Source organism: Atheta coriaria, unplaced genomic scaffold (genome assembly GCF_025399875.1).
Source record: "Atheta coriaria isolate IRGN ID8LTWV9N9 unplaced genomic scaffold, Caltech_Dcor_3.1 hic_scaffold_5_pilon, whole genome shotgun sequence".
Taxonomy (NCBI): Eukaryota; Metazoa; Arthropoda; class Insecta; order Coleoptera; family Staphylinidae; genus Dalotia; species Dalotia coriaria.
Window position 1 is genome coordinate 11,404,349 of NW_027045447.1, and position 23,113 is coordinate 11,427,461.

The 23,113-nt window shown below is 36.3% G+C and overlaps 1 protein-coding gene and 1 long non-coding RNA gene across 3 annotated transcripts in view; one reads left to right on the forward strand and one right to left on the reverse strand.

Annotated features, from left to right (window-relative positions):
* The window catches only part of LOC135792928 (uncharacterized), a 114,379-nt gene that overhangs the window by 64,260 nt on the left and 27,006 nt on the right, over window positions 1–23,113 (forward strand). The gene's annotated exons all lie outside the window — the stretch shown is intronic.
* LOC135791853 (insulin-like growth factor-binding protein complex acid labile subunit) overlaps window positions 1–23,113 on the reverse strand; it is a 40,455-nt gene that overhangs the window by 3,858 nt on the left and 13,484 nt on the right. Inside the window, exons 2-3 of the mRNA XM_065302410.1 lie at window positions 17,198–17,266; window positions 551–673 (exon numbers count right to left, since the gene is read on the reverse strand). Coding sequence (XP_065158482.1) covers window positions 551–673 — 123 coding nt within the window. The 5' untranslated portion in view covers window positions 17,198–17,266. The remainder of the gene's footprint in view (window positions 1–550; window positions 674–17,197; window positions 17,267–23,113) is intronic.

Genomic DNA, 23,113 nt, shown 5'->3' on the forward strand with positions numbered 1-23,113 from the left:
TAAACAATTGCACGCCGTGCCGCACAGTGCACACAGCACACGGGAGCGTCGTGTGGGTACTGTGTGCGGGGTGCGCGCACCCCTCGCTGCTCGCGGGCTAACAAGTGGTTTTCGCACGCACGCACACACGCGCGCATCCGAAGATGGCGATGCAACAATCGCGCGACACCAACGGTTTCGTTATCGCCGGCTGTCGCCGTTACGCGCCGCGCACAATCTCATCACGCGAGTATAACTTCTCTCAGGTTGTCACACAAGTACACACCCTTACCGTTTAATGTTTATTGTAATCGCTAGCGATGGGGAAATTGGCAACGGAGTCGTCTGTCAAATTTCGGCGCGGTTTATATACGTTGATAGATTTGTACTGTTCGTTAAACGTGAATTTTTCGCTAGATTGTTAAACCTTCCCTAGACCTCCACGAATAATTCAAGACCAAGATAAGATAAATCCGTTCAGCCGTTCTCGAGTTTTAGCGAAACTAACGAACAGCAATTCATTTTTATATATATAGATTTTGTTAATATTTAGTAAAATAACATTTTTTACCTGTGTTTGTGATAAACAAATGCATTCAGGTGGACAGGCAGGAGGAGAAGCAATCATCGACAAAGCAGCAACCTGAACGAATAAAAGCGCTATCGGAAAGCGCCCGGTGAAGACGTTCACCATCTGAAACACAAAACAAGTTTATATAATCAAAATTACAAAATAGCTAAATTTATCAAACAAAAATAATTTCTACAGAATTCAATTATATCTAAAAGCGTACAATGACTTTAATTACTCCTGGTATCCCGCCGTAAAAGATTACATTTAATTTACACTCCTTTGTATCTCGTTAAGTCCGTAAAGTCCTTAAAGCATTCATAGAGTTTCGCTTACTTAGAGCGGCGGTGAATTTATTTTCCTAGAAAATACTTGAACCGCTTGAATAATTCAAGATTATTCAAGCATTGCGCTCAATGTAATGTTTTTTCGCTCTTGAGTTTTCGCTACGCAAACAGCGCAGCCAACTTGGCCTCGCAGAGAAAAACTTTCAAGTGCCATTTAATTAAAATCATGTAGTACACGCTAATTAACGTTTATCGTCGAGGAGTTGCGCACGTTCCAGACACACATATACACACACATAGCTTGAAATCGCTTAAGATTGCATTCATTGTGTGGGTGTGCGACTGCTTTCTCATTTCGCCAAGATGGTGAGTGAGCGCCATCTTGAAATGCATTCTTGGCTGCGTGTTCCATTCAATGCCGCCACACGACAATGGCAAATTCTGACATCTCAATTAGTCCCAATATACGATTAGACGCTCCACACGAGGAGGTTTTGTCCATGGTGCGCTTGAAGATCCTCGTAAGTCTAAATTTTCGCCCGCAAACGGGAAACGATTACGTTTTCTAATTAGTATAAATAGAGTGCATTCGGTGGAGCATTCGGGTCGCAATCGGTTTATTTATACCTACGAATGCGGAAGGGTCGTGTGCAAAAAGGGTCCACATGTTCCGAGCAGCACAACGGATTGTCCCTTTTCCTGCATCTTGACACGTCTTGAGATGCTTGCGCGTCCCTCACGAGGATTAGAAGGGATTTCAGCCTCCCTCCTCTCTGGTAGTGTCCAACCTCTTTTACGACGTTCGCAATTAACTACATGTCGGCCGGGATAACTCGCACATTCTAGTGTTAACCGTAATTAAACTTTTCGACGACTTCTTTTACCACACACACGGTTCGTTTCTGTTTGCTGGGCGAAGATTCCTTCAAAAGAGAAAAATTTTCGGGGAGTGAAAGAGAAGTTGTTTGCTGCGTGGTAGTTTCGGTGATTTTGAAAGGTTGAAGGAAGTTCATTGCTTCCTGCCGGATGCGCTAGTTTGGTTGTAAAAACATCAAGGAAAACGTTTTTATGTTTATACGCTCATTACAGGCTTAATCGGATTAGTGGGAAACAAGGGTTCGGCAGCGTTCATTAAATGCGAGTATCTTTTACCATTTCAACTTGAATCTTTAAGGAAGCGGTAGAAATTTATTTAATTTATCAAAAAAAACAAGAAAAAATTGAATTAAAATTTAATCTGAACTTACTGACACTAAATATGGTTCATATTAATACTGCTAGTAAAGTAGCAACATAGATATTTATTTAAATCAACATCTAGGGACCTAAAGGACTAACAGGACAAAACATTAAACCATTTCAACTTGAAATTTTAAGGAAGCGGTAGAAATTTATTTAATTTATCAAAAAACAGGCTAAAAATTGAAATTAAAATTTAATCTGAACTTACTGACATTAAATATCGGTCTTAATAATAGTGCTAGTAAAGTAGCAGCATAGATATTCATTTATATTGGCATCTAGGGACCTATAGGACAAACAAGACAAAACATTAAACCATTTTAACTTGAATCTTTAAGGAAACGTCAAAATTTATTTAATTTATCAAAAAAGAACAAGAAAAAATGGAATTAAAATTTAATCCGAACTTACACACACTAAATATGGTTCACTAGCTTTAACCCGCGGCTTCGCTCGCGAATATCTAAAATAATGAAGTTGCTTCCGTACGCGTCTGTAGTCACAGATGAAGTAACAATGAAGTAGAATGGCGGGAAGTTTCAAATGGCTGAAAGTATAGTCTATGGAAGTATAGTGTACAGTCTCCATAGTGTAGTCAATTGGATTTGATGTTGACGTAGCTGTCGGTAATACAGTGTGATAATACAGTGTGATGGTACTATAGTACTTAGGTTTGAGCTTCATTGCTGGAATGCTAGATGGCGTTAAAGTAGTCAAATAGCCAGATGCAGAGGTATTATTGGCTTAACAATTTCTTTATTTTATTTAAAAAATAATTTTTTTTATTAAATAAAAAGTAGCCTATAACCATTCGGGGACCACTAAGAATATGTGTACAAATTTTCATGATGATCGGTTAAGTAGTTTTTGCGTGAAAGTGTAACAAACATCAGGACTTTCGCATTTATAATATTAGTAGGGATAATATTACTGCTAGTAAAGTAGCCGCATAGATATTCATTTACATCGACATCTAGGGACACACAGGACAAACAGGACAAAACACCACCGCCATTGTAATTTTCATACGAGTGCATCCGCACGTGTAAATCGCACCTTTATTGGAGTGCGTCCGAGTGTGTCACAATGAATACCCGGTCATAGCCACTGCTCATACAGTATCATCGATATTATAGGTTGCGCCCAACGCACACCAATGGAAATTAATGGCGATAGACACAGAGATGCAGATTGGAGTTAGTGATCGTGTTGGTTAGTATCCAGAGCATGAGTACTTTGACCGTGCAGATTTTCCTCATGCCGGTGGTCGCGCTGCGTTCGGGTCGGTTTGGACGGGCGCTAATTGCATTACCATAATTTAGTTAATATGCAAATAGTACACGTACAATGTGCGCGTGCGCACCACTTTTAAATACGGCGCAGAGGACTGCAGGACGCGGCTGGAGAACGCGTATATTTCTTGCTGAGGCCGATGGTTTCGATAATGGCAGTCCTGTGCTAATTCCTGCGGTGGATACCTACACTCCTGGAGAATATATATTATATCACTCTCGTAGTGTTGAATACTGTAGTTGTAGATTAAAACGTGGTTTCGCATCATATTAAAAGTTTATGTCTCAAAATCTCAAAAAAAATTTATTTATAAAGAAAAATTTTAAATAAATTTCGATTTTGTTTAAAAAATAATTTAAATTAGTTTATTATCAGTATAATTTTATACTTGTAATGTTAAAATGTTTAAAACTTATAATATAAATGTAAATATTCGTAAATTTCAAAAAATAAAACTTTTTTCATTAGAAACTTTAGGTTTTGATCGTAAATTAGTTGAAATGAATAACATTTTGATAATGGTAATTTTGATGTTGTCGATCGTGAAGATTATGCTGATTATGTGGTGATCGTGTCGGGTGTTACGTTTTCCATAACCAATCGCTGCGGTACGCCACGGAGTATTTGCATGTTTGCGCCCGGAGACCCGCCGCCACATCCGCATCGCAAGTGTATATTATTCAGATTATTTTCGAATGTGGGCGGCGATTCGCATGTACGTCGAGTGCATGCATATTGAATGGCTTGCGCTCGTAGCGCGCGCGTTTTAAAGTGATGTGAAATATTCAACGGGCGCCTCTGAGAAGTCATCCAACATCCGGAAACCAAACAAAACAAAGTAAAACAAAACTAAACAAAAAATGCAGTTAAACGTAAACAAACTGTGCACAAATAACTATTTTAGTATAAAGCGATTCTTTGTTAGTTATATGTATATCTATATCTATATATATACATATATATATAAATGAATTGCTGTTCGTTAGTCTCGCTAAAACTCGAGAACGGCTGAACGGATTTATCTTATCTTGGTCTTGAATTATTCGTGGAGATCTAGGGAAGGTTTAAAAGGTGAGAAAAATTCGAATAATTGCCGGGAAAATCCTCAAAACAGCTCTTTTCTATAGAATAAAATTTGACATTGAGATTCAATCATAGTTATAGTTAAATAGTTGTATTCGAGATGGCGCGCTGAAGTGCATTATTGACAAAACTTTATATGCATAATTTCTTTAAATTAAAATTGCTAATCTTATTGATAGAATTGACTCTTACTACGAGTATGTCTAGAACAAGAGAGTAAAAACGAATTACATTTTTATTAAACACTGCCGGAACGAAGTCGCGAGCAACAGTTTTAAATAAATATAAATTGAATTAAAAAGTGAATAACACAAAAATTTACATGAATATCAGAGGAATTGTTATTAATACTGCTGTGTGTATCCAATATTATTCTAAAGACAAGAAGATGTTTGTCGCTAGATGTTACCGGAGGCGGCTGTGATGATAACGTCTCGATGTTTGTTTGACGCCGATGCGATGTCGCCGGAGGCGGCGTGCCGCTCATGTTTACAATACTCGTATATACATAAACACGGAAGTACGATATCCGCAGTCCGAACATCCGGATTTGATGTAAATTGTGCTAAGCAATGATTTGCAACAAAGATAATGTAATATTAACTGATAATATCATTTAATTATTAATTAAATCCATTAAAAAAATATTATTTTAAAAATTTAACTTTCTTCTCACATTTTCCTCATTCTTTTATATAAAATCATAAAATCAACTAAAAAACATTCTCCAATTGTGTTTCATATCTTTCAACTATTTTCGAATCCGTCCGTCCAACTGTCAAACCCATCACACCCGAGGTCTGCTGGGTCGGTGATATATACTTGATTGGCATTATTCTCCCAATGCTTACGGCGCCTCCGCAAGCGTTTCTCGTCGAGTCAGCGCCGGCGATGTCAGAACAAATCGATCAATTTCGGCCGGAGGAACAAATAAATTGGTGGGACAGCCCGAGCGGATCGGCGGGACTTAAACACGCTTCACTGGGTCACACGGGAGACAAACGTTTATACGACATATTTACGTTGTTTTCGTCTTAAAACTTTATAGTTTAATAAAACTTTCAAAATAAAATCAAATATTTTTAAATTTCCTTACAAATAATTGTAGATGATTTTATATTTGTATTTTGTTTGTCAAGAAATAGAATAGCGTATATTTCATATTCTATTGTTACCTTCGTTACGTTGGTAGCCATAGAGCAAACATGTTGTGCGTTCATATAGTCAGCGATACCTGTGTTGTGCGCTTGCGACGATAAAGTGAAACTTTAGACACGTTGCCGCATTGGGGCATCTGCCGAGCGCGATCATTATATCCTGCGTCCTGTCGCCGTTTTTGTGCGAATATATTGCATGTGAACCTCGTTGCGGTCCTACGGTTTCACAATTTCATTGCGCGCCGCCGACAACATAAACGACGACGGTTTGCACACGTGCTGAAAGCAATAACTGCAATCTTTCAAACATAACACAAAACGTTTTGTTTCCTACGACTTCAAAAATATTCACAAACAAATTTTACAACTGCGGTTGGCACCCGTTCTTTCCGCACTTCCTTAAGCATCGTTTCCGGTACATTTATCTTGTTTCCGAGCCATATTCCGTCGCTATCGTGCGCGCTTATCACTTCCTCTTCGATTATCACACGCTTATTATGCTCTCATTCAAAGGAATCTGCCTTTGCAGACATTGAGAGCAGGCGACAAAAGGCGTTCATGTGGTTGGATTAATTCATCAATAAAAAATTAAATTAAGAAAAAGAAAAAATAAATAAATGTTTAGACGTAATTTTTATGTTATAATTCTTCATCTATATATATAAAAATGAATTGCTGTTCGTTAGTCTCGCTAAAACTCGTGAACGGCTGAACGGATTTATCTTATCTTGGTCTTGAATTATTCGTGGAGGTCTAGGGAAGGTTTAAAAGGTGAGAAAAATTCGAATAATTGCCGGGAAAATCCTCAAAACAGCTCTTTTCTATAGAATAAAATTTGACATTGAGATTCAATCATAGTTATAGTTAAATAGTTGAATTCGAGATGGCGCGCTGAAGTGCATTATTGACAAAACTTTATATAATTAATTTCTTTAAATTAAAATTGCTAATCTTATTGATAGAATTGACTCTTACTACGAGTATGTCTAGAACAAGAGAGTAAAAACAGGCAACAGCTAGTATTTTATATATTTTTATAAGCAGAGAACAAAAGAATAAAATTGGGTTAATCTCAACGTGTGGGCGGCATTGTTTGCAGCGATCACCACCAGATATGACATAACATTATCGGCGTGCGAGACGCGCTTAATCCCGGCTAATTGTTCGAACCTATCTCAGTGTGAATTAATGGTAATTATGACGTTTTGCCGCACGTTTCGCACGTTTCATTCACCCTCATCTCCAAACGGCCAGTGGTCATTCTTCGCAGAACTTTACTGGACAATTTATTATTCTGCCTGTGTAATATTATAAAAATAATATTGGCATTAAAATAATATTTTTAATTTTTATAGCAAAAAAGTGAAGAAGTAAATATTTATTAATAAATTTTTAGTATAAAAATAAATAAAAATAGTAATTTAACGTTTGAAAATTAAAAGCTTATGTTGTTAGTTTAACCCTTGAATATTGTTGAATATTCTAGGGGTTGGAGAATGTTTGATTACCGGCTTTGTGCGCGGACGCATTATTGCGATCGTACAACATGTCATTTTGTCATTCCATCAACAAAACGATAGTTTAATCTTGTTGACGAAGGTTTTCCCTTTACGTGCGCCGGGTAGTCGACGTGTGCTGTTGCTGCCGCCGCCCCTGCCCCACAAAGGGGTTCACCGCACATGCAAAGCGCGTATGCAGCCCTTCTATTTTCCGCAATTCCTTTGTGCTTTTGGGGCGCTCGTTTTTGCTTCGCTTTTTCGCCCGGCATCGCATACACAAACGCATATTAAATAACGCGCGGTGCGTGTGGCCTTAAAACTTTCCCATCGCTTTCCTTTTCTCAGACGGAACGCAAAACGTCAGATGAATTTATGATTTACGCCGCTCGGACCGGAAGCATAAACGTCACGAGGGGATGAAAAAGTTGCAGTTTTGCCTAGGATACAAAACCACAAATAAATGTGAGAGAAAAAAAACGAAAAGTTTTTACGGCAACTGAAAAACGTTTCATTTATTTAATAATTCAACTCAAAGAGTTTGCAGCTTCTTAAAAAGTACATTTTATTAATCGTAGTGTTCCAGTAAATAAATAATACTTGTAGGTAATAAAAACTTTGTTTTGATTGCCCATTCCCGACTTAACACGACCGTGGTTTTGAGATGTTTAGGACAAGCTAATAACAACTGAAGTTTAAGTAGAACTCGGTCCATTATCAAATTATGACGCTTGATAATCGCGGCGGAAAGTTGACGTAAAAGGCACACGCGGGCATTTATCGCGTTCGGCTCATCGTCAAATTTTATAATGACGATCTTTTATTTTCCGATGCGCCGTAAACATAAACAGAAGTGGATTTTAGTGTCGACGCAGATGACGCATGAAATGCCAGTCTTCTCGGAAAAACAAATATAAAAGTTGTAAAACACAACAATGCGCGTGGAAAGAAAAATTTGAAAATGAAATTTTTTTATTGCAAACGCGTCTGAAATAATGCATTTATAAAAGGAGTTTTATGACATCCAACGTTGATTTTTTGTTATACATTACAATAAATATGTTTTTCTTTTTATTTTTATCTTTAAAATAAGGTTTTCATTGGTTTTAAGACACAAAAAGTGATATTTTATACACGGATGGCTAAAGTAGTGTTCAAAGTACTTTAGTCACGGGTTTTAGTCACGTTTTACTAAAAAAACGTTCTAGTAAAGTAAAAACCTTTTCTTGAGCTCCCAAAAGCACAAACTTCTTAAACTCGCAAAAAAATTCTCAAAAAACCAACCGCGGAGTTTTATGACATCCAATGTTGATTTTTTTTGTTATACATTACTATAAATATTTTTTTTTATATTTCTATTTTTAAAACAAGTTTTTCCAAGGTTTTAAGACACAAAAAGTGATATTTTATACACGGACGGCTAAAGTAGTGATTAAAATATTTTAGTCACGGGTTCTAGTCACGTTTTACTAAAAAATTGTTCCACTAAAGTTAAAAACCTTTTCTTGAGCTCCCAAAAGCACAAACTTCTCAAACTCACAAAAAAATTCTCAAAAAACAACTACAACACGCAAAAACAACTAAAACGACCGGAAACCGACCGGAAACTCAAAGAAACCAAATAAACACACGCGAAAACAAAAATTGGATCCAGCCAGCACGCACATGTTTAACCACCCATATAAACCCACTCATATGTCGATACAGTTTGTGTCTGGCAGGACTGGCGCGAATGTCCTCAGTGCTGTCCACTAAAAGACTAAAGAGACCAGGACCCATATTCCCACGCTCCCCTGATGGCTGTAACCTAACCGAATTATATACTCGTGCACGTGTCTTTCTCCCGCTTCCTGCTTTCACTCGCCGTTTGACTTGTGATTTCTGACGTTTTCCGGTGGCGGCGCACATTGTTCTCCAACGCAACGACGAGTTAACCGAGTGGCGCGAATAACGCAAAAAGCGTTCCGGTGATTTACCTCGTCGCGCCCCGCATGACAGAGAGGGATGCGTTGATGTCGCGAGTTTTATGAGTGTATCAACAAAAAACGCGCGCGAAACAAATGTACTGCCCGGATTCCCGGAGATTATATTCTTTCATATATAATTCAACGCCTGTGGTTTTATTTTTTGCTACATGGAAGCAAATGAAAGTAAAAATAAAAAAGTAAAAAGTAAAAGTCACAATTTAGTTTTATTTTTATTTTTATTTTTATCATGTTCATTAAATGAGTAAATAAATGAAAATTTGGTTTAAATTCAGTTAAAAATCTGAAATCTGTGTGATTTTCATTTTACTTTTACGTTTATTGATGAATTTATGCGCACCTCTCAGGATGTTATTGTGTTACTATGTCACAAACATAAAAATCAAAAGCGTATTATATTCGCATCACTGCGCAGAGCAATAAAGGATGACATCGTGCCACTAAAGTGAGTTGCTGTGTTTCATCAAATGCCGACCCCGAAGCGATACGCATCTGGTAAACATAAAAGCCAACGAAAACAGAGAACCCAGCGCGCGCTGTGCGAACCGAAATAATCTTATCGACACCCGAAACGGACGGATCCAATCAATCTTGCTTAACATAAAAAAGTGCACGCATTGAACATCCCGCTCCTCTTAAAATCACGACGTATATGTTTACGATTGACGGCGGATATTCACATTTTATTCACTTATTCGAAAATCCCTACTAATATTATAAATGCGAAAGTCCTGATGTTTGTTACACTTTTACGCAAAACCTACTTAACCGATCATCATGAAAATTTGTACACATATTCTTAGTGGTCCCCGAATGGTTATAGGCTACTTTTTATTTAATAAAAAAAATATTTTTAAAATAAAATAAAGAAATTGTTTAGCCAATAATACCTCTGCATCTGGCTATTTGACTACTTTAACGCCATCTAGCATTCCAGCAATGAAGTTCAAACCTAAGTACTATAGTAACATCACACTGTATTATCACACTGTATTACCGACAGCTGCGTCAACATCAAATCCAATTGACTACACTATGGAGACTGTACACTATACTTCCATAGACTATACTTTCAGACATTTTAAACTTCCCGCCATTCTACTTCATTGTTACTTCTTCTGTGACTACAGGCGCGTACGGAAGCAACTTCATTATTTTAGATATTCGCGAGCGAAGCCGCTAGTATATTCATAAAACAAGAAAAAAATTTTTTTTTTAATTTAAAAGTGATTTTAATGTTTTTTTCTGTACTGTATAGAAAAAATTAAAAGTAAAGGTATTTCCCAACACGTGATTCGTGACGCTTTAAATTCGAAGCGTCGACGCGTCGCCGAAAGGAACTAAAACGAAACTACGGGACATTTTTTATTGCTGGAGCTAAGCCAGTTCTCTCTAAAACGTATCCAACGTATCCATTTCCTCCTTGGCTTTGGCTTTTACGCTCCACGCTCAATGTGATACAAAAGTAAGGTCTGGCGACGCACCCCGTCAAAGAGGTCACTCGACGCTTCTTTGACAATAAAAAAACCTTTTCCTCATGCGTCGCCGCGTTTTAGCAACAAAAAGCCAAGCGAAACAGCAGCTCGCAAGGCAGCAGCGTATTGTGTATGCGTCACACCAGCGGGTTTGATGTAAATCGGGAGTAAAACTAGCGAAAGTAGCGGAATAAAACGAAAATGGGGGCGAGAAACGTCACCAAATGTGATGGAAAGGGTTAGTTAAAAGTTAATGTGGTGTTAACTAAAGATATTTGTATTCTGAATTCAAAAAAACTCAAAAAAAAATTCAAAACAATTTTTTTTAGTTTTAAAAACTTTTAAAAATCTTTTTAATGAAAACTTAATAGAATTACATTTAAAACTTTGAGAGATTAATACCGATTAATTTTCGCTTTAATTTTGTTGATGGTGCGATTAATGGATGGCTGCTTTTTGTCTTTGTTGTTCAGTTACTTTTTGCTTTCCGTTGGCAGAGCCAAAAACTCTCGCCCGATTTACTGGCACTTCGTTTGACGCATCGTTTCATCACGATTGTCAATTAACCGTAGCTAATTGAGTGATTGCGCCCGAATTTGTTGCGCCCGCCCGCAATAATTATTGCACTATTAGCCATCATCGCGCTGCCACCATCCATCTATCCATCAGTTGCTGTAAAACTAATAATATGCGATGAATAATTGATGAATTAATTATCGCTCCATTAGTTATGAATAATTTATTTCACGCAGAGAAAATTAATCAATTTTTAATCAGTTGCTGTTTTTATAGAAATTAATAATTAATTTAATGTAGATTTAAATATTTAAAAATATTTTTTTGTCATTTTTTTGTTAATAGATGACGTTTATCAAGAGATAATTAATAATGAAATTAATTGTAATATAGGTTGATTTATATTAAGTTTAAATGAGAAATAAATTAGTTATTTGTTTATATAAAATTCTATTCTTTGCATTAAGTGCTTTTTTAATTGGTTAATCCGATTTGTTTCTTATAAAACTCAAGAAAATCATGAGTACAACACAAGCGTAAATTGCACATGGAATTTGCATTTGCATAGAATGAGCAGTGGATAGTGTTGCAAGTAATTAGTAATTAATACGTTTGTAACTGGTAGCGAAGGTAGCAGGTCTTTGTCCAGGACAACGCGGCATGTCCGCTTTGATAAATTGGAAAGCGGGCGGCGCGTAAAAATCGCTGCCGGAGACAGTGCAATCTTAAAAACTAATTGAAATCTAACCCGGCGCACAAAGGCACGAATACATCTCGCTTCAAGCCCCAGGAGGCGGCCTGCGCGCAACAGTGCAACAGAGCAACAGACTGCAGAGTTTCGAAACGCACAAATTGCTTTTGAAAGTAAAAAACACATTTTAATTTTCTCGTTAAAAGTGGATGTAGTTTATGTTTCAACTCATTTATTTTTTAAATGTAGTTTGGAAATTTTTGTAAATAATGTGGATCAAAGGAGAAAAATGAGTTAATTTTCATTTTATAAAGATTTGTTTGATGTTGAAGTTATAGTTTAGTTATTATTAAGTCAAGGATTTATTTTTTTCTTAATAAAGTTAAAAACTGTAAATGTGGAGGGGCAAGGTACATCCCGTGACTAAAGCCTGTGACTAAAGTATTTTATTGTACTTTTTGCACGTTTTTGCACGTTTTTTGCTCAAAAACCATAGAAAAACACGCGTTTTAAAGGTAAAAATAGAAAAAATATATTAAAAACTGTAAATGTGGAGGAGCAAGTTATACCCCGTGACTAAAACCCGTGACTAAAGTACTTTATTGTACTTTTTGCACGTTTTTTGCTCAAAAACCATAGAAAAACACGCGTTTTAATGGTGGAAATAAAAAAATATATTTTATTATAAAAATTAATATTACATAATTTATATAATTAACTTTTCTTTCAGATAAAACACAAAAAGTTCCAAAATCGATTCTTAAATTTTGTTTCAACCAATAATTCATCCATTTATCTCGTTAAAAATGGCTAAACTTTATCACACGAATCTCACTAATGACTAATGACTAATGATTCCTTTCTTCCCCGGCGCGCACCCGGAAAACACCCCACATATGCACCAATAACGATCGTTCACTAACTACGCGCCGAAGCAAATTTGCTATCAGTTATTTAAAACGCGCGCAGTTCGCGCTCACGCCTGACATATCTAAATCTGAAACTGTATTTCATTGTGAAATATTGGATTAATTTCATAAGAGATTAATTCTAAACGGCCGCATCGGGAGAACACAATCGCGAGGGGGGAAATTATTGAAAAGTCGGCAGAACTCTGGGTGGGAGTGAATCCCGGACCATCCATAATCGTTTCACAATAAAAAAATTGGAATAAAATGAATTGAATTTTTATTTTTATTTTTTGAAGAGTTTACTTTTAATTTTTAAATAAGCAAAACACGACACAGCTGATTTTTATATTTTTTCCCTAAAGTTTATCTTCTTTCAAAAAACGAAATACGAATTGGATTCTGATTTGTCATTTGATCCCCATCGATAAAATCAAACGAAAATGAGCGCAGCGCGTTCGAACGCTTTTTCATTCCGAGTGGATTTTCTCTCATCTTGACTGTGCGTCTCTCAGACATGAGTGGCGCTAGCAAAAGTCAAAACGAACTGATTTATACGCCATAATGCCATCGTCTTGTCGTATACATTCGCCTTTGAACCGACATGGAACGAACTAAAGCAACCCAAAAAAAATACATACGAAACAAGTCGGTGTATTCGATGGACACGACGGCGGAGTTTAATATAAAAAAGAAGGATTTTGATGAAGCACGCGTAGACAACAAAAACGGCGATGGGTTGGTTTTCGGTATTTCAGCGTCAAGCTCGCGCCAAAGCTGGAACTGAAGTGGTGGTTGTGGAATGAAAATGATTTATGGTCGACGCGCGTTGGAGGCGTTTATCTATTTACGATTCAAAAAGCTCGGATAGTAAAGGATGAAATACACAAAAAATGTCATTAGCCCGCTCATTTTCAATGCTGGTGCCGCGCCAAATGCCCGAAAAGGTTAAAACTAAGAAAACGCTAAATTTGAGAATTTACTCTGCGTTTTTTTTTGTTCGGTGTAACAAGAAAAAAAGAACAGCACGTAACATTGAAGAAGGTTTATGTATTCCTGCGGACGTGACGTTACACCACGACGGCGACAGAAATATGAATGGTACACCGAGAAAGATAATCAAATAATTCAGCAATATGGGCTGTGCGCGTGACGCCGACCGGGAGCTGGTGGAGGCGCCGGGCCGAACGAAACTCACCATTCAACACTCAAATGCACGAACGCTTTGCGCATTTTCTAAGGCTATAAATTTATTTTAGCACCCCCCAAAAAACCAACCCTTAAAAATTTCAACCCTTAAAAAATCCACCCTTCCAGAAACTTTTATCATTAATGTTTTTGCATTTATTTTTAAATCTATATTATTTTGAGTAGCCTGTAAAGGGCTGAAGGAAATGCATTAAAATATTTTTATGGCATTTTTATAAATCACACACGAACGATGACAATCTCAAACGGGGCGTCGATGTGGAAATAACATGGGTACCACAAAATGTGTAAAAATTATCTGATTGCAAGTTTCAACATTGTGTTAAGTAATAACTTTATAGTGAAACATATTTTATGAAACATATTTCGTTTTTTTGGTGGCGTAGAATAAAAATAAAAGAAAGAAAAATGCATTGTCAAAAAGAATTCATATCGAAGCTCATAACGTTGAACAGAAGGTTTAACCAAGATTAGAATCAACCCACTCGACCGCAACTCGATGCCTTTTTGGCACTTGCATGCCCCGCACCCAACGCGCAATATCATATATCCGGTGGCGGCGAGCGATGAAAAATGGATTAGGGGTTGACTTAATTTTATGGAGTTATTCGCGCTGTTCTTTGTCGAAATGCGACTTATATGAAGCGAAAGAGATCACAATGGCCGGAGCGGATTATTTCCGAGCGGAGACTTATGCGCTAAGAACGCCGGCGCGAAGTGAAAACCCCGAATCCGACCGCCACAGGCGTTGGACCAAAAGTGAAGTGAACATCTTATCGTTTTTGGGATGAGATGATGCAAGATAGTGGATCGAAGGATGGATGGATGGTTTATTGGCACGTAAAAAACCATGAGAATTTTTTACCAGCACGAGTAATTTAGATATTATCTATTTAAATAGATTTTGAGTAGTTTTTGTAAAAAGTGGCGCCTCCACCAATTGTTAAAAATTTTGGTGGAGCCGCCAATTTTTAAAATTTTAATTTGTGATTTTCATGATATAATAAATGAATTCCCATTGTCACGGTAGAAATATAAATCTTGATATTATCCAATTATTAAATTACCATAAGCCAGCAATAATTGCCGGCGCGCATAATGTTTATTGGAAGGATTATCCGCCATAAAGTGAAAAGCGAATAAAGGCAGCCGTCCCTCTCGCCGAATGCAATTTCGGGCTTTTGCGGCATTGAGTTGTAATGTCCCGTGTTGGCCGTGTACCGCGCGCGCGCCAATGCAGCGCCATTAGCCTTTGTACACCGGCCATTATGTCAATTATCGATGTCCTTGCGTTCGCGCGGCGCGATGCTTTTCGATCCTCTTGATAGTCCTGATTTTGGCGCGGCGCGCACTGCGACACCACTGACACCGGATTTGATTTGCATGAATGTATTGGGAAACTCTAGGCTGACCACTTAATTAAACCAATTTTCTACGGATATTAACGACTGCTGTGGCTGCTTTTATTTACAGCAATAGATCGATATCTTTGGTTTTGTAATTGGGAAATAAGTCAAAATCTTTCGAAAATTTTATTAAAAAAATAAAAAAAATTTATTTTTGTCATTTTTTCAACAGTTTTGAGACATAGAAAGTGGTACTTTAACCACGGGTAGTCCAACCCGTGACTAAAGTACTTTAATCACTACTATTACACTTTTTTCTATTTTTTCTCCAAATAAAACATTAAAATCTCTCTCCCTGTGACTAAAACACATTTTAAACACTCAATCAGCAATTTATTCTATGAAAAAATAGCGAAAATTAACATTTCTTACAAATTATGATTATTAAAGACATTAAAGCATTCTTTTAGCCGTTTTCATACGTTTTGCGGCTTCATGCATAAACACTTAAGCGGTTATTGTCTAAATATAGTCGACTATAGCATTCCGCTCTTCGCTTTTTCGCCTTTCCGCTGGCAAACGCCTAGTTCTTCTCCTTCTCACGGTGTCTGTTCTCGCTACGAGTAGCGTGGCGCCCAATCAGATCGTAAAGGATGAAACATCGTTTATGTTGCGGTTCAAACAGCTTAATAATACAAAGTTACCACCCGTGTGGGATTAATAAATCTCGTCGGACGGCGCGCCGTTTCGCTTTTCGCGTTTTGCAACTTTCGGACGTTCGTACGTGCAGCGCGCAAAGCGTATGCGTTTCAGAATCAGTTTTCGGAAACATGCACACAATGTACACACTGGGATGGGTAGATACCAGCGTGTTATGCTATGCGTAAATCATTCGCAGAAAAAGCAAAAAAACAATACAACAAAAATGTTACATGAATTATGAAATACAACAAGATGCATGCACACAGGAATAAACTGACAAGTTTTTGTTCAAGTTAAACATTTAATCAACAGAAAACAATGGTAAAAAACTAATCTACGATTATTTAGAGCTTTGTTTCTATTTTTCTTTATATTTTGACGTAAAAAAAATTAAAAATTTTATTTTAAACAATTAAACAACTAAATTTGCGGTCATAAATCACTGTAATACTTTAATAAATAACTAATAAATAATATATATTTAGTTTTAAATTAGTAAATTATGAATTTTTGTAAAAATTCACCACAAAATCATTTTTAATTTCACATTTCAATCCAAAAATACAACATTTTCAACCACAGAAATCACATCGTTTGTTTCGTAAATATTCCGAGGTCATATTTATTCCAATAATGCCCGTGCATAGGTACTTTGATTATAAATGACGGTGCTACAACGCCAACTCCTCCGCTGCTCCATTTTAATATTAAAATGTAATAAAATATGGTAATAAAGTCAAGCAGATATTATTAGTCCATCCTCGACTTGTTTCGCAATTCTTACGTTCCGTTCTGTTTGATATTTTCCTGTTATGATCATAATTCACTATTTACCTTTGGTACAATATTAACTTTAGCGTCCTAGCCGACGCAATATAATAGTGAAACTAAGGGAGCAGTTTTCATGCAGCGATGGCGGCCAGAAATGGCAGAACGCCGCCCGCAACGCAAGCGGAAAACTATAAAAATGCCCTCGTTGAATTGCGCCTTTATTTCGTTTAATAACATTTCTATTACGACGTTTGCGTCTGCAAAGGCGACCTTCTGTTTGCTAGTTTTGCGGCCAAGCTAACTTCCGGTCGGAAGCGGAAACTACCCGACAATATTACATTTACGACGATTTTTATACATTGCCTTCGACGAATCTCTCAAGCGGCGCATGGAATATGTGTGGTTGATTTAATGATTTTGATTGCCTGCTTGATGTATTCATATTTATTCATTGGTCTATTTTTATTTTACTCTTAAAAGACTTACTTTAAGTAGATGTAGTTTCTCATCGACCACCTCACGGCCTGTGGATGATCACGTTGGGAGTTTTTAAATCTGTAACAAGAAAATAGAATTTTAATATAAAATATTAAAAATTTAAAAAAATCATTTTCATTGATTTTAAGCAAAAATTTATAAAATTTTCTTTAAAATTTAATGATTGATTTAACAGGGCATAAATTAAATTTAAACCATTTTTTTAAACACATAGTTAAAAATATTTTCCCTCCATTCCGCTCTAAATCACCAGAAACTGAAATTTTATGGCCATTCAGAGGGCAAGGAATGAATTGGTGGACAATGCACGTACGTCGGTCATAAATGAAATAGCAGCTGGTGTGGGCTCACTTCTAATTCAATTCACATCAATGTTTCGAGGCGAAAAGCGCCGAAAAGTAGTAAAGACACAGCAGCCCCGGCTAGTGCGATCAATAACTCGTCTATCAATATCTATAAATTCCTTGCACTCTGCACTTTACACTTTGAATTCGAGGCGAAAACTAAAAATACCGTGCGAAAGCACAAAACACTTAAAACTGTCTTTTATTTAATAAATTGAAGGAAAAATGTAATTATTTTATAGTACGTAGTTAATAATTGGATAATTAATTAATTTTAATAAATATTTACGCATTTTGAGTGAATATTTATCAATTTATTTAAAATTAATTTAAAAAAATTGATTTCTATCAATAAATTCACAATAATTTTACTTTTTAAGTATAAAATTAATTTCTAAAAAGGTTTAAAAGTATTTTAATTTATTTTTCATGTTTCTGATTTTTTCTACATCCAGTATTTTACGAATAGTAAATTTTTGCCGAACAACATTTCACCAACTCGTAATTTCTGCACTAGGAAAAAGCTTTCGGTAACAGGAAATCAAAAAAGTAAAAAAGTTGCAAACCAGAGAATAAATTGATCGCCAGAGAGAAAAGAAATTAAGAAAAAAAGTTAAAGAAAACGAAAAAGAAAAGATTTGCTTCGAGTGGTATTTATCGGCAAATAATTTGGCAGTGCGGGAGACCATCTAGCATTCCAGCAATGAAGCTCAAACCTAAGTACTATAGTACCATCACACTGTATTATCACACTGTATTACCGACAGCTACGTCAACATCAAATCCAATTGACTAAACTATGGAGACTGTACACTATACTTCCATAAACTATACTTTCACCAATTTTAAACTTCCCGCCATTCTACTTCATTGTTACTTCTTCTGTGACTACAGACGCGTACGGAAGCAACTTCATTATTTTAGATATTCGCGAGAAAAGCCGCAGGTTAAAGCTAGTTTATAATATAAAACAATAAATTAGATCAATATTGGATTTTTTTGTCAGTTTTTAATGAATAAAAAGCAGTATTTTTGATTTAAATTAAAAAATTTAAAATTTTTGTTCTTTGTTCTCATTTTAAGCGGTTAAACTAATCACTTAAATTTATCCTCTTGAATTTGCAAATAATTCAATTCATTGTGGTTGACTTCGTCTCCATGTTAGAGAACAATGAGGAAATCGTTCGTAATTCAAATCAAAATCGTGGCTACTCGGTCAGTTTAAACTTCTCTCAGCTTACAAATTGCAATTCACTTTGTCCTAACCGTCGTGCATCTATAACGCTTGATTCTCGAATCGTCCACAATCCTTGCCAAATCCGTCATGCGACGCATTGTTTTCCTTCTCCAACGAAAACAGCATCTGCGCCAGCGGTCGCTTCCTCGTTCGACTCGCGTTGGCGAGTTGACATCGCCGAGTTCAAAATGCGACACCAGAGCTTCGAGGTCCTGAACATTTCGAGAGCGAACGTAGAGAATGATATACCGCTCGCTGGTTGGTTTATTTACACATTACGGACGTGACTGCACACAAGTTGGTGACGCGGACGGTACTGATGACATCACGTCTTATAAAACGAGCGATGGAAACTCAGGGAAGTTAGAGCAGAGAAAAAATGGGGTGCATGCTTGGACAACCAGGAAAGACGAGGCAGAAAGTTAAAAGTTTTGTATTAAAATTTTAGGACGATTACGGCCACCCTAATAAATATCAAGTTTTTTACTAGTTTAGAAAATGTAAGTGTTTAAATAATTAAAGGTAAAATGTTAGATGGTCAAAAAATTTGTTTTTAGACACGTAAAACACTAAATTTTATTTTTATTTTTTTATATTTTACTTATAATTTGTTAAAAAATTATGATATTCCGTATTAAATAAGAAAAAATGAAAAAAAAAAAAATTTTTTTCTTTAAAATTGTGACACAATATTTTGTAATTTTGTCACTATGCAAATACCGTTTGTAATTGCAAAGCGGGCCACAGACAATACCATAATCCGATTAACGCAAATAAATTTAAAGGTAAAACGCAATGCAAGAACACAACTTTTCCGTTATTTTCCAATGGTGGCAGCGCGAAATGATGCCCAGCTTGTGGCAATTAAATTAAATCTGCGTATCGATGCATTAACGAGGGATAATGGCGCGTAATTAAAATCGGAAACCCAAGCAACAACAATTATATGAGAATCGTAAACAACAGATTTCAAAAGTAAACACATTTCACCCTCAAAAACCCCAAATAAACATTTTTAAAGTCACAAAACACGAAATATGTAGATCTATACAACATTATGTACTTGAAACACAAAAAATAATAATACTGCTGACCAAAGCAGAATATTATCAAAATAGTAACCATAGAAAAAAGCAACCCTTTCAGCGGAATTTGAAATTCCGGTTTGGAATCCGTGTTATTACACCCAAAACAACATTTTTGTAGTACTAGTCTAGTTTGTTCGTAACGTGTTTTAATCGTTGGCTGCCACAGTATTTGTACTCTCGCGCATATCAACACCGAGGGGGTAGTATAATGCTTTAATTAAAGATAGGACAAATTCATATCGAAACATCTGTTTGCCACAATCACATTCACATTCGCAACACAACATTCTCGTTGATGTTTAGAGAGTTGTGTTTTTTTTTTCGCGGGGCGTTTTTCAACGCGTTCATGCATTTTCGATGTTTTTTTATTTTATTCGGGTGAACAATGCGGTCGTTTTGTATGCACCGTCGCGCGCCGCCGATTAATTTACGGTGTATCAGTCGGACCGCGCGCGTATTTGCATATTTATAACCTCACAGCTCGTGGCGGTGGTGTGGCCAGTGATAAACTAAATATTGTGTGCATTTTGCTATTTCTACTGCGTTTCAGTAACTGGGCCAGTATTCCAGTATTCCAGAGTTCACCGGTGATATTATATCAAAACTGGTTTATATTGTTTTACATTTTGTGTGCAACAAAACTAAATAATATTATTTTTTATGTTTTCAAAAAAGAATAAGAAAAATTATTTTTATTAATTTACAAGTTCAATTGATGTGTTTGTGATTTTTTATCAAATCAATTTCAATATTAAATTAAATTATGTGGATAATAAATTTTCTCTTCAAAGAGTAGAAAAAAATATTTCAATATCGCAGACATACATTTAATATGTATAATAATATATAAGGCGATATAAAAATAATAATTTCTGCACGAGCGCACGCGAAAAGGAAACTTCTTTTTTCGGGGCTGGAATATTAAAACGTTTAAACGCACACGAGTCTGTCCGCCGGTCCGGACGTTTCCGGTGATATCCTGCGTGCGTTTTTCGATGGTGGCAGCGCGCCGCGCGCGTTTCCATTTCTTTTTATTCGCTAAACTGCTTTGCCACGCCGTTTGCTTGACGCGCGCGTGCATTTTCGTTTCGCTTCGTTTTTTAAATGGTTGACGTCGTTTTGTGACCCGTTCGAGAACCAGAGCGAATTCATGGAAGAGTTGAGCTTAAAATAACGTTTGCACATCTTTTTATTCAACATCATCTATGAAATAATGAGTATTTGTAATGTATGATGAAAAATCTAAGATTTTTGTTTTATTTTTGAAAAAGTTGAATTTTTATATGTTGAAAAGTTAAAATGGTGATTTTTCGAATATGTGCGATATTCGTGATGTGTGCTGATTGTACGATACAAAGTTGTGGGATAGTTGGCAATTCAGAGCACGATTTCTATCAAGAAAATCAAACGAGAGCGCGGCCCAAGACAGAATTCATTTTACAATAACGCTTATATCACGCTTCGGCTTACTCCGGCTGGTGGAGGCGCCGGGCCAATTGAATATGTACCATTGTGTGTGGTACTCATTGGCAATGCAACAATCGTGGAGGATTCTGCGCGTCTTGGCTAACACGAATTCAATTGCAGTGTTGCGCATCGCACTCTTCATCATTGCACGCCGCAGATGCAGTTTGCACTGCAATCAAAAGGTGCTTTCAGCGTCAATGGGAAAAAGTCACGTTTTATTAAACTAAATTTTTAAAAATTCAATTTTTACAAATGACAATTTTGTGTTTTAGTTTTAATTTGATGTCGAAAAGATATTTATGTCTGTGTAAATGTCACATTCTTGCAAACATGTGTCCCTTCTCATCGGCGCGTTTGTACCAAGCTATTGTCCCACATTGGCGCAGTGTTTGCCGGATTTCTGTACGCTACACGCTCTGGGCTGATTTATGGCGACCGCTTCTTGAACTGTCTTCAACAACGCCGGCGCGCTTAATGTGCTTTAATTGCATTCGAATGAGACCAGTCGAAGCCGGAATGCGCCCGACGACGAATTTCACCCGAGCACACTTGAACACACTCCGCACGGATAGGGTTTGCAAATGGAATTTTGCAAATTGCCACAAATAGATGAACATTTTAGATTTAATCACAGCCAATGTACGGATATACTCGTAATTAATTCCAACTAACTTTTGACACATTTAAAATCACTTTTAGAGCAAAAATTGTTTAAAAAAATTTATATTGTTTATATTTGTTGTTCTAACATAGTAAATTTGACATGAACGAAGAAATTAAAACGCGATCGCGTTGAATTAGCCGTCATCAACGCATCAGCACCGATTACCGCATTTTGAAACACGCTCAGCGTACATAACCTCACTCGCACACGCATATAATGGCGCTGGAGGGTTCAAAGTTGGTGCATGAAATTGCTTGTCGATTGTACTTTTTAGTCGCTGTTGTTGTGGTTGTAGTTTGTGGTAGCTTCGGTAGTCGGCACGCGGTAAACTCTTATTTGGGTTAATTCGTTAGTAAAAAGTAGAAAAACGAAAACGTGATTACATTATAATCGAAAAATAGAGTGCATACATTATATTTATAAATAAAAACAGCAAATGTTCAGATATTGAGTTTAACAAAAAAAATTAATTGATTTTATAATAATGAAAGAATTTTGCTATTGTTTGATTGAATAGGGAGCTTATTATAGATTTTTTAGTAGAAAAAGCTTTTTTTATTTATTTTCTTGTTTCTTGAATGTATTATTTGCTTATTCCCTCAGCAAAATATTTAAATTTTAATTTAAATAAATAAAATCTTAAAAATTGACCTAACAATTCGAAATATTTGTGTAAACGGAGTAAAACTAAACTATTTTTAAAAGTGATTGTGTAATTAATTTTTTGTGTTTAGTTACGTCGTTTACTGCTGTTGATTTTAAGTTTTCCCACTCGTGGCTTGTTCCCGTCGCCCGGGTGCTAAGCGCATTCGTTACTGAAGTGGCGGCCGTCGACCGCCATCATAATCATAATCGTTTTGAGTTTTAATAAAAGGCGCTTTTATGCTTAATTAAAGGGCGTTATTATGCTGCAATAATGGCCGTATTTCCTAATGCGGTTTTTCCCAAACGACGCGCGCTCCTCGAATGCGTAAATGCGTGTAATTGGACCAGGAAATGCGAAAACTCAACGCTCAAGGACTCGAAGATATTCGCTTTTCATTAAGTTGAAGTGCCAAACTTCGTATCAATTAAAATTAAAATTATTAAATTATAAGTTTTATA